Source organism: Brassica napus, chromosome C8 (genome assembly GCF_020379485.1).
Source record: "Brassica napus cultivar Da-Ae chromosome C8, Da-Ae, whole genome shotgun sequence".
Taxonomy (NCBI): domain Eukaryota; kingdom Viridiplantae; phylum Streptophyta; class Magnoliopsida; order Brassicales; family Brassicaceae; genus Brassica; species Brassica napus.
In genome coordinates, this window is record NC_063451.1 from 34945403 (window position 1) to 34958432 (window position 13030).

At 39.7% G+C, this 13030-nt stretch overlaps 2 protein-coding genes across 3 annotated transcripts; both read right to left on the bottom strand.

The window, feature by feature from the left end:
* Positions 1-1510: 1510 nt before the first annotated feature.
* Positions 1511-11372, bottom strand: LOC106367702 (epoxide hydrolase A). 2 transcript variants are annotated; one of them, XM_013807532.3, is made up of 4 exons: positions 10926-11372; positions 10568-10741; positions 1979-2220; positions 1511-1901 (listed from the first exon to the last, which is right to left on the bottom strand). In XM_013807532.3, the coding sequence occupies exons 1-4, from the start codon at positions 11370-11372 to the stop codon at positions 1898-1900; spliced, it is 867 nt and encodes a 288-aa protein (XP_013662986.3). In that variant the 3' UTR covers positions 1511-1897. The 2 variants fall into 2 exon arrangements, with proteins under 2 accessions (XP_013662986.3, XP_013662984.3); XM_013807530.3 differs by having other exon boundaries at positions 1511-1911.
* LOC106367703 (chromatin assembly factor 1 subunit A-like) lies at positions 1511-13030 on the bottom strand. Its single transcript, XM_013807533.3, has 5 exons — positions 12624-13030; positions 12315-12436; positions 10926-11894; positions 1979-2111; positions 1511-1911 (listed from the first exon to the last, which is right to left on the bottom strand). The coding sequence occupies exons 1-3, from the start codon at positions 12874-12876 to the stop codon at positions 11727-11729; spliced, it is 543 nt and encodes a 180-aa protein (XP_013662987.2). The 5' UTR covers positions 12877-13030; the 3' UTR covers positions 1511-1911; positions 1979-2111; positions 10926-11726.

Below are 13030 nucleotides of genomic sequence, written 5' to 3' on the forward strand. Positions count from 1 at the left end.
ATAAAGATTTTTTTTAATAACAAAAAATCATATTATCTAACAATGATTAATATTTACTACCTTAAACCAATGAAAACAAATTTTAAACTATATAGTTTAATTTTAAAAATTAAACAAAAACTAAATTTTTAATTATTTACTCGATAATATAAATATATGAAGCGAAAAGTTTAATTTTTTAAAAACTTTCTAATTTTGTGAAATGTTATAATATCTTTGAATAAGACAAAAAAATAATATTTTACTAATTTTTATATATATAGTTACGATTTTAATAATGAAATAATAATCCGAAAATATATATCGAAGAAGATAAAAATACATGTGAAAGTTTAAAACAATCTATTCAATGAAAAATATATCGTAAACTTATTATGTTTTAAAAATTGATAGACACATCTTATATGTTAAAACAGAAGTCACAACTTTGATTCATGTGTGATTTTTTAAAAAATGGACTTAATGGACATATTCCTATAAAGTCATGTTACATTTAATCTCTAATATTATCATTTAAATTTTGGGCCTAACGAAATTTTTTATTGGGCTATCAATAATTGGATTTAAACAATAGATGATCCATTGGATTTATAAATAGTATAAATTAAATAGATATAATTTAATGTTGTAATACTATACCTCCATATATTAATTATTTAAATATTTGTCGATGTTAACTTTTAAAATTATAAAGATTTTTTTTAATAATTAAAAATCATATTATCTAACAATGATTAATATTTACTACCTTAAACCAATGAAAACAAATTTTAAACTAAATAGTTTAATTTTAAAAATTAAACAAAAACTAAATTTTTAATTATTTACTCGATAATATAAATATATGAAGCGAAAAGTTTAATTTTTTAAAAACTTTCTAATTTTGTGAAATGTTATAATATCTTTGAATATGACAACAAAACAATATTTTACTAATTTTTATATATATAGTTACGATTTTAATAATGAAATAATAATCCGAAAATATATATCGAAGAAGATAAAAATACATGTGAAAGTTTAAAACAATCTATTCAATGAAAAATATATCGTAAACTTATTATGTTTTAAAAATTGATAGACACATATATATTATAATATATACAAATTTAGAATTGAAAACAAAATATTTATATGAAAATAAATGAAAATAAAAACATGTGCGGTTGCGCGGATTGAGATCTAGTTAATCTTTAAATATTTTGTTATAATAGTTGTGCAAAAATTGCATTTAACTGATATTTTCTAAACTATAGGTAAATGAGCATATGTTAAACGCTTTTGTTACATTGTAAAGTGTTGAAACACATTTAATATATAACAGATAAATATATTTTTTTTAAAAAAAATGGATTTTGTCTGATATTTTGTTTAAATATTCAAATAATTAATATAAATTATAAAATAAAACATGTTAAAAAATGGTCTTACGATGACTTTTAAACAGTAGATAAAAAATAATATTCTAAATTAATAGATTAAATTTTAAGTTTTGTGTACCAATCAGATATGGCTTCTAATTTCTTTTATTTCTGAACAAAAATAAATACAAAATCATTAATTGTTATTAGGATCACACTAGGGTTTTATTCTCTGATACACATTAGTACTTTTGCTTAAAACACTATGATACCATAAACAGCATGACTTTACTCTGTTGCGTTCCCTAACTTGTTAAAGAAAGAAAGCATCTCCTCCGAGACTTGTTTAGACTTTTCCTGTTGGATAAAATGATGACCATCTTCAATAACAGTAATCTCAAGATTAGGTACAAGACTCTTGAACATCTCTCCTTTTACATACTGCATCTTTCCATATTCTCCTTCATCTCCATTATCTTTGTCTCCGAAAATAAACATTGTCGGAACAACTATTTTGGAGTCTTGCCACGGTGCCATTATCTCTCAGTTCCTGAAATTCTCTCTTCAATACCCTTTTTATTTAAACATAAAGACTCAAAGAGCGATGTGGAACTCACAGATCCATGGCTCGGTAGTAGTTTAAAGGGCCTGTGAATCCAGATCTTTGAAATTTGTATGCATAAACCTGAAGCTCATCATCGGTTATCCAATCTGGAATAGTCGATGGCATCTCAAGATCATCGATGATCTCTGTATCAGGAGGAGCCACCAAGTAATCAGTTCTTGTTGTGAGTAAGAACTTCTTCATAACCGTCAAGATATCATGTTTTGCAAATGCAGCCTCAACTCTTCCGGGTTTCTTGTGAAACAAGAAATTGAAATCAAAGGGATAACAATGAGTGGTACTATGACAATAGAATGTGATTTAAAGTTTTACCTGAAACTAAGAGATGTATAAACCATCTCCAAAGCATTTGAAAAACTCCAAAGGTTTGAGATTTGGATGTCACAAAAAATCTTCTCTTCTCTCGTTCTCTCTCTGTTTTCTTGTTTTGGGATGTCTTTTCTCTTCACCTCAGCTCTCTTTTTATAAGCATGAAGAAGGTGTTTGGTTAGCTCACAATCTTTGACAAAACCAACGTCAACAATTTCAGCTCACCGTCCATGCCGTCACCGTCCATGCCGACCAACACGTAAAACGTGTTTTTTTTACTTACAATCTCCCACTTGAAGACTGATTTCAATCTGTCTTCACACATTGATCGATGTAGGAGGTCTCCCCAGCTTGTTACTCCAACAAGCCAACTGAGGTTGCACACAACCTCAGCTTGCCATACGGCACGACCTTCGTCAACATGTCTGTCGGATTCTTGCTTCCTGGGATCTTCTCAAGCACCAACATTTCATCTTCCAACGCTGATCTGATGAAATGATACCGACGATGTATGTGCTTCGTCCGAGCATGGTAAACCGGATTCTTTGCCAAATCGATGGCACTTTTAATGTCACAGTACAACACACCTTTCCCTTGGTCATGGCCTAGCTCTTCTAGAAAAGACTGTAGCCATATCATCTGCTTGACCGTCGTAACTCCGTGACTGGTGTATATGGGACCACTTCAGAATCATCACTTTCTTCAGCCTCACCACTCTCGTCTTGAGAGATTTCTTCTTCTGTTGTTGCGGTATCCTGTGGCAACTCCGGTGTCAGGATATCTTCTAAGTCAACAGCTCCAGGCTCTTTCTTCTCCGAGCCTTCTCTTAGCTTATCCTTGTACAACACTTCTTCTTTGAACACAACATTCTTGATGCGGATGATCTTCTGATTTTCATCATCCCAAAACCGGTAACCAAACTCCGCGTTACCATAACCGATGAAGTAACACTTCTTAGACTTCGAGTCAAGTTTACTTCTTGCAGCATCATCAATATGAACATAAGCTAAGCATCCGAACACCTTTAGATAAGAAAGATTTACTTTCTTTCCGCTCCAAACTTCTTCAGGGATCTTAAATCCCAACGGTACAGACGGTCCTCTGTTTATTAAGAAGGCTGCAGTATTGATTGCATCTGCCCAAAACGTCTTTGGCAATCCACAGTGCAATCTCATGCTCCTTGCACGCTCATTCATGGTTCGGTTCTTCCTTTCCGCTATTCCATTCTGTTGAGGCGTTCCAGGAATAGTCTTTTCCATCTTGATCCCATTATCAGCGCAATATCTCTTGAACTCGTCGCTGATGTACTCTCCACCATTATCAGACCTTAAACACTTCAACTTGAGATTCGTCTCAATCTCAACCATGGCTTTCCATATTTTGAAAACCGAAACCACTTCATGTTTGTTCTTCATGAAGTAAACCCACACTTTTCTTGTGGAGTCATCGATAAAGGTCACATAGTAGTACGAACCTCCCAGCGATGCAACAGGAGCGGGTCCCCACACGTCAGTGTGCACCAGCTCTAACTTCTCAGATTTTGGCTCTCTTCCTCCTTTAGAGAAACTAACTCGTTTCTGTTTCCCAAGGATGCAACTTTCACACATCTGATGATCCACCGTCTTCAGATCCGGAAGAGCACCATTTTCCACCATGAGTTTCATCCCTTTCTCACTCATGTGCTCCAACCTACAATGCCACAACTTGGTATGTTTGGCATTCTCGACAACAGCAACAGTGTCTTGATAACACGTCGTCATATAAAGAGTGCCTCTTTTATGACGTCTAGCCACCACCATGGAACCTTTCTTGACTCTCTAGGCTCCACCACCAAAATTAACATCGTGCCCCGTATCATCAAGTTGACCTACTGAGGTCAGATTTCGCATCAACTTTGGCACATGTCTGACCTTCGTAATCTTCCACACACGTCCGTCTGACATTTTCAGGTTGATATCTCCAATACCAACTATGTTCAAAGGTAATCCATCAGCAAGATATACCTTTCCGTAATTTCCCGCAACATAATTCTCCATAATGTTATGGTGCGGTGTGGTGTGGAATGACGCTCCTGAGTCAAGAACCCATGAATCGACTGGGCAATCAACATAGGATATTGACGCTTTGGTGGTACTTGTAGCTGCATCATGAGCTTCAATTTTCCTCGGGGAATCAACAGACACTTCCAATGCATCAGCGATTTCACGTTTCACTACATGGGCTCCGCCTCTAGTGTTGTCTTCCTTCTTCGGTGGTGCTCGGCAATTCTTCTTAATGTGACCTGTCTTTCCACAATTCCAGCACTCTGCAGGCTGTCGGAATTTGGACTGACCCCGTCCATTCCTTGACTTCGATCTGCCATTACTCTAGTTATTTCTATCTGGGTTTCTCCCTCTGTTTTCCACGTTGAAAGCAGAGCTCGTTGATGCCTCCCCAGAGTCTATCCTTCGAACTTCCTCAGCAAGGATACGATCTCTAACATCATTGAATTTGAGCTTTTGAGTACCCACAGAGTTACTAACCGCTGCCCTCATTGGCTCCCAACTATTTGGTAGAGATGCCAACAAAATCAGTGCTCGCACTTCATCTTCAAACTCGATTTCAACTGATGACAGTTGGTTGACAATCGTGTTGAACTCGTTCACATGTGCGGCAACCAGGCCACCTTCTTCCATCTTCAGATGAAAGAGTTTCTTCATGAGAAACACCTTATTGTTTGCCGAAGGTTTCTCATACATATCAGAGAGAACTTTCATGAGCCCTTCTGTGGTCTTCTCCTTCGCAACGTTGTGAGCAACGTTTTTCGACAGTGTTAACCTTATAACACCCAGAACTTGTCTGTCAAGGAGCTCCCACTCATCCTGATCCATCTTCTCAGGCTTCTTGCTCAGCGGTTGATGAAGCTTCTTTTCGTACAGATAATCTTCAATTTGCATTCTCCAAAATGTTTAATCTGTACCGTCAAATTTTCCGATACTGTGCGCCGAACCGTCTTCGCCTCCCATCGTTTCTGGAACCACCGTGTATTAAAACACCTACGTCGACAAACCGATGTTACCGACAAAAATTCACTATTCACAAATTACTGTTCACGTGAATATTAACTCCGCAAAAAATTTGACCGATCACCGTAACTCAAGCTCTGATACCAGTTGTTAGGCAATATGCGGTCAAATTTTACGGTAAACCAGAATTTATGGGAGCGAGAAAGAAGCACACACACAAAATTGTTAACGGAGTTCGGCCAATGTTGCCTACGTCTCCGGACCTGCTACAGATTTTTTATTATCAACCAGAGAAATTTTACAAGCTCACAACTCACACCCCGATCCCAAATACACTCAGAAATTACTCGTAATTTCTGAAAGAAGATTTTTGTGAGAATTTTTTTTTTTTTTTTCTTTTTCTTCTCTTCTCTTCTCTTCTCTTCTCTCGTTCTCTCTCTGTTTTCTTGTTTTGGGATGTCTTTCCTCTTCACCTCAGCTCTCCTTTTATAAGCATGAAGAAGGTGTTTGGTGAGCTCACAATCTTTGACAAAACCAACATCAACAATTTCAGCTCACCGTCCATGCCGTCACCGTCTATGCCGACTAACACGTAAAACGTGTTTTTGTAAGTAACACCGTCTATGCCAACAATTTGGGGAGTTACTATTCACGTGAACAGTAATTTGTGAATAGTGAATTTTTGTCGGTAACATCGGTTTGTCGACGTAGGTGTTTTAATACACGGTGGTTCCAGAAACGATGGGAGGCGAAGACGGTTCGGCGCACAGTATCGAGAAATTTGACGGTACAGATTATGCATTTTAGAGAATGCAAATTGAAGATTATCTGTACGGAAAGAAGCTTCATCAACCGCTGAGCAAGAAGCCTGAGAAGATGGATCAGGATGAGTGGGAGCTCCTTGACAGACAAGTTCTGGGTGTTATAAGGTTAACACTGTCGATAAATGTTGCTCACAACGTTGCGAAGGAGAAGACCACAGAAGGGCTCATGAAAGTTCTCACTGATATGTATGAGAAACCTTCGGCAGACAATAAGGTGTTTCTCATGAAGAAACTCTTTCATCTGAAGATGGAAGAAGGTGGCCTGGTTGCCGCACATGTGAACGAGTTCAACACGATTGTCAACCAACTGTCATCAGTTGAAATCGAGTTTGAAGATGAAGTGCGAGCACTGATTTTGTTGGCATCTCTGCCAAATAGTTGGGAGCCAATGAGGGCAGCGGTTAGTAATTCTGTGGGTACTCAAAAGCTCAAATTCAATGATGTTAGAGATCGTATCCTTGCTGAGGAAGTTCGAAGGATAGACTCTTGGGAGGCATCAACGAGCTCTGCTTTCAACGTGGAAAACAGAGGGAGAAACCCATATAGAAATAACCGGAGTAATGGCAGATCGAAGTCGAGGAATGGACGGAGTCATTCCAAATTCCGACAGCCTGCAGAGTGCTGGAATTATGGAAAGACGGGTCACATTAAGAAGAATTGCCGAGCACCACCGAAGAAGGAAGACAACACTAGAGGCGGAGCCAATGTAGTGACACGTGAAATTGTATGCGTTGGTAGTGTCTGTTGATTCTCCGAGGAAAATTGAAGCTCATGATGCAGCTACAAGTACCACCAAAGCGTCAATATCCTATGTTGATAGCTCAGTCGATTCATGGGTTCTTGACTCAGGAGCGTCATTCCACACCACACCGCACCATAACATTATGGAGAATTATGTTGCGGGAAATTACGGAAATATCTTGCTGATGGATTACCTTTGGACATAGTTGGTATTGGAGATATCAACCTGAAAATGTCAGACAGACGTGTGTGGAAGATTACGAAGGTCAGACATGTGCCAAAGTTGATGCGAAATCTGATCTCAGTAGGTCAACTTGATGATACGGGGCTTGATGTTAATTTTGGTGGTGGAGCCTAGAAAGGTTCCATGGTGGTGGCTAGAGGTCATAAAAGAGGCACTCTTTATATGACGACGAGTTATCAAGACACTGTTGATGTTGTCAAGAATGCCAAACATACCAAGTTGTGGCATTGTAGGTTGGGGCACATGAGTGAGAAAGGGATGAAACTCATGGTGGAAAATGGTGCTCTTCCGGATCTGAAGACGGTGGATCATCAGATGTGTGAAAGTTGCATCCTTGGGAAACAGAAACGAGTTAGTTTCTCTAAAGGAGGAAGAGAGCCAAAATCTGAGAAGTTAGAGCTGGTGCACACTGACGTGTGGGGACCCGCTCCTGTTGCATCGCTGGGAGGTTCATACTACTATGTGACCTTTATCGATGACTCCACAAGAAAAGTGTGGGTTTACTTCATGAAGAACAAACATGAAGTGTTTTCGGTTTTCAAAATATGGAAAGCCATGGTTGAGATTGAGACGAATCTCAAGTTGAAGTGTTTAAGGTATGATAATGGTGGAGAGTACATCAGCGACGAGTTCAAGAGATATTGCGCTGATAATGGGATCAAGATGGAAAAGACTATTCCTGGAACGCCTCAACAGAATGGAATAGCGGAAAGGATGAACCGAACCTTGAATGAGCGTGCAAGGAGCATGAGATTGCACTGTGGATTGCCAAAGACGTTTTGGGCAGATGCAATCAATACCGCAGCCTTCTTAATAAACAGAGGACCGTCTGTACAGTTGGGATTTAAGATCCCTGAAGAAGTTTGGAGCGGAAAGAAAGTAAATCTTTCTTATCTAAAGGTGTTCGGATGCTTAGCTTATGTTCATATTGATGATGCTGCAAGAAGTAAACTTGACTCGAAGTCTAAGAAGTGTTACTTCATCGGTTATGGTAACGCGGGGTTTGGTTACCGGTTTTGGGATGATGAAAATCGGAAGATCATCCGCAGCAAGAATGTTGTGTTCAACGAAGAAGCGTTGTACAAGGATAAGCTAAGAGAAGGCTCGGAGAAGAAAGAGCCTGGAGCTGTTGACTTAGAAGATATCCTGACACCAGAGTTGCCACAGGATACCGCAACAGCAGAAGAAGAAATCTCTCAAGACGAGAGTGGTGAGGCTGAAGAAAGTGATGATTCTGAAGTGGTCCCATATACACCAGTCACAGAGTTACGACGGTCAAGCAGAATCATCAAAAAGCCAGTAAGATTCTCTCTATCGCTCAACTACATTCTGCTCACAGACAGAGGCGAGCCTGAATGTTATGAGGAAGCTATGCAAGTTGATGAGTCGATCAAGTGGGAGCTTGCAATGAACGACGAGATGGACTCGTTGTTATCCAATCACACGTAGGAGTTAGCAGATTTGCCTAAGGAGAAAAAGGCATTGCATAACAAGTGGGTCTACCGAATAAAAGAAGAACCTGATGGAAGTATGCGCTATAAAGCGAGGCTTGTTGTGAAGAGATGCCAACAAAAAGAAGGCGTTGACTACACCGAAATCTTCTCTCCTGTAGTCAAGATGGTGACCATCAGAACGGTTCTTGGGCTGGTAGCAAAAGAAGATCTGCGTCTTCAACAGATGGATGTGAAGACGGCATTTCTTCACGGTGATTTGGATGAGGAAATTTATATGAAGCAACCCGAAGGCTTTGAGATCAAAGGGAAGGAAAGCCTTGTTTGCAAGCTGAAAAGGAGTTTGTACGGCTTAAAACAAGCTCCAAGACAGTGGTATAAACGGTTCGACAGCTTTATTAAAGGCGTTGGTTTCTTGAGGTGTGAAGCCGACCACTATTGTTACTTCAAGAAGCTTGAAGAGACCTACTTGATATTGCTCCTATATGTCGATGACATGCTGATAGTAGGAGCAGACTTGCACGAGATCAATAGCTTGAAGACGAAAATCTCAGAAGAGTTTGCGATGAAAGACCTTGGAGAAGCAAGACAGATTCTAGGGATGAGAATCAGTAGGAGCAAGGAAGGTCTTAAGCTATCACAAGAGGAGTATGTGAAGAAAGTCCTCAAGAGGTTTAACATGGATGACGCGAAGCCAGTTAGTACTCCCCTGGCAAGTCACTTTCGGTTATCCAGAGAACAGTCTCCAAAGACGGAAGACGAGATGGCATGTATGGATAAAGTTCCATATGCTTCTGCTATAGGAAGCCTGATGTACGCGATGATATGTACAAGGCCAGACATTGCACATGCAGTGGGAGTCGTTAGCAGATTTATGAGCAATCCAGGGAAGGAACATTGGGAAGCCGTTAAGTGGATTTTCATATATCTAAAAGGAAATCCAAGTTTATCGCTATGTTTCACGAAGTCTAAGACGGGATTGCAGGGATATGTTGATGCTGACAATGGAGGTGACATTGACAGCACGAAGAGCACAACCGGGTATGTCTACACCTTTGGCGGTACTGCAATTTGTTGGGTTTCAAAGTTGCAGAAAATTGTATCTCTATCAAGCTGTGAAGCTGAGTATGTTGCTGTAACGGAGGCAACAAAAGAGATGATATGGCTACAGTCTTTTCTAGAAGAGCTAGGCCATGACCAAGGGAAAGGTGTGTTGTACTGTGACAGTAAAAGTGCCATCAATTTGGCAAAGAATCCGGTTTACCATGCTCGGACGAAACACATACATCGTCGGTATCATTTCATCAGATCAGCGTTGGAAGATGAAATGTTGGTGCTTGAGAAGATCCCAGGAAGCAACAATCCGGCAGACATGTTGACGAAGGTCGTGCCGTATGACAAGCTGAGGTTGTGTGCAACCTCAGTTGGCTTGTTGGAGTAACAAGCTGGGGAGACCTGCTACATCGATCAATGTGTGAAGACAGATTGAAATCAGTCTTCAAGTGGGAGATTGTAAGTCAAAAAAACACGTTTTACGTGTTGGTCGGCATGGACGGTGACGGCATGGACGGTGAGCTGAAATTGTTAACGTTGGTTTTGTCAAAGATTGTGAGCTCACCAAACACCTTCTTCATGCTTATAAAAGGAGAGCTAAGGTGAAGAGGAAAGACATCCCAAAACAAGAAAACAGAGAGAGAACGAGAGAAGAGAAGAGAAGAGAAGAAAAAAAAAAAATCTCACAAAAATCTTTTTTAAGAAATTACGAGTAATTTCTGAGTGTATTTGGGATCGGGGTGTGAGTTGTGAGGTTGTAAAATTTTCCTGGTTGATAATAAAATATCTGTAGCAGGTCCGGAGACGTAGGCAACATTGGCCGAACTCCGTTAACAATTTTGTGTGTCTGCTTCTTTCCCGCTCTCATAAATTCTGGTTTACCGCAAAATTTAACCGCGTATTTCCTAACAAATGAGTGGTACTATGACAATAGAATGTGATTTAAAGTTTTACCTGAGAGATGTATAAACCATCTCCAAAGCTTTTGAAAAACTCCAAAGGTTTGAGATTTGGATGTCTTGGAAAATATGGAGCAGAGAGGCTTATGAAACCTTTGACTCGGTCTGGTCTGAACAAGCACAGAGACCAACCTATGGTTGCTCCCCAGTCATGCCCCGACACAAAAGCCTATATATATGTTTTTAATTAAAACGTAATTTATCAAGAAACCTAAGAGAATGGGTTATTATTGACTTATTTTAACTAAGAAGTCTAAGATAAGATCATAATCAATGATTAATAACTCAAAAATTTAGCTGAAATTTTAAATTAGTTAAGTACAGATATTAAGATGATGAGAGATCATTTTCACCTGAGCAGTGCCGTAGTGGTCGAGCAAACCGATGACGTCAGCAACAAGGTGGCTCACCGTGTAAGACTCGTGGCTCGGAGGTGAATCAGAGTCAGCGTAGCCTCTGAGATCTGGAGCAACTACGTGGTAGCCATGGCTCGACAAGAAGTCAATCTGGTGACGCCACGAGAACCATGTCTCAGGGAAGCCATGGAGCAGCAGAACCAAAGGACCTCCGTTGTCTCCTTTCTCGACCACGTTTAACCAAATCCCGTTGGTCTTTATCCTCTGCTCTCTCACTTCTCTCGCCATGATTCCTGGATAGATGAAAGAGAGAGAGAGAGAGAGAGATTGAGTAAACCAGCACGCAGCAACGAAGCAAAGACTTTTCTTACTACAGAGTTGATACATAGAGATCAAAGACTTTTCTATATAGGTTATATGTGGCGGCTGGCTTGTCATCGTCATGATCCAGAAGAGACATTTCTACCGTAGACAAAAGAGAATGTGCAGAAACTTATGGAACAAGAAACACAATGGATGATATAAAAGACTATTAGATCTGTTTTGTCTTTATTTTGCGAAAAAACACACACTCACATTACTGGTTTAACTGATACTAGCGTCATAGATTACTCTCTTGTGCGTAACTTATTGAAGAAGGAGAGCATCTCCTCCGAGACTTGTTTAGACTTCTCTTGCTGAATAAAATGATGACCATCCTCAATACACAGCAATCTCATGAAACAAGAAACAGTAAATCTCTCGAAAACAACAAAGAAAGATTTATTCTCTGTTTTTTGGTTGAGTGAAGGCAGCAATTCAAGAAGACATTGATTTGTTCTTCTCTTCCTCGAGTCGCTGAAGCTCAGCCAGCCTTTCTTCCCAAGCTCTCTCCCTTGCGACTTTGGCCATCTTACGTTCCACTTCTTTGATTCTCTTCTTCCTCTTGGCCTCTTGCACCAGCGCTTGCCTTTTCTTTTTCTCAGACTGTGAAAAGTATTCACAATTCAGGATGACTCCATCTCATTAGAAAACTAACATTACTCGTTTGTAACAGAATCTATCTATAAAAACATCTCATATGGTTTCTGCTAAGAAACGGGACAAAATAGAGATACAATCTATTGATTAAACATTTAAAGATTCCTCATCACACCCACCCTAATAATGTAGAAAGTAAGAAGAAACAATGTTTCGTCAGGAAAATGGAAACAAAACAGAGAAGCAAGAGAGATACAGCCTTCCCACCAGTGACTGTGATTCCTCGACATAGACATTATCCATTTGTACAATCTACGGATTCAACATTCCAAGATCTCTCATCTAAAGTTTGTTCTAACAATTACCAGAAACAAACACCTAATAATGTAAGATATGCAAAAAAATCTTGAAAGAAACCACACATACCAGTATGAAGGCGCGGCGCTGGCCGATGCGCTTCTTGGCATTCCTTCTTTTAACACTACCCTTGTTGGGGTTGTTGGAAGCAATTGGCTCGCCAGGAGTATACTGAACATATGCATAAGGCCCTGCAATTTCCCTCAAATCTGTTAATTCATCCCAAACAATATATATCTAACTTGTTTCAGTAAGAACACTCTCAAGTTTAGCTTTAACAAATAAAGCATCAATCTTTTAGCACCACTACAATGTCAATGTCAATGTCAATGTCCCTGGGTCGATATGTAGAATATCAAAATGAACGAAAGGACAAACCTGGAGGTTTAAGTTTGAATCTTTTCTTCTTGGGATGAGTCGTGGGTCGTCTCTTCGGGAGCCGAGTATCAGTTAAGCTCAAGCTGTGGAAATGGTTAGCCATTGGAATCCATGGTAGCCTCGATCCACCGAAGAATGAGCATAACTCGGGTTTCGCAGCAGGAAACGGCGGAGGCGAGCAGCTAGCGGCGACACGAGAAGCTAGGGTTCTCGACAGTGGTCGGAAAATCGATCTAATCGCGCCGAAACCCATTTTCAGCAAAGCATGAGCAGGAGAGATTGGGATCCAGAAGCTGCTTTGATTATCCGATTAAGCTTCCGACTTGAAACTTGAAACTTGAAACTTGAAACGGAGGACTCTCGCTAAACCCTGAATACAATAATGGGCCCGATTACGTATAAATGGG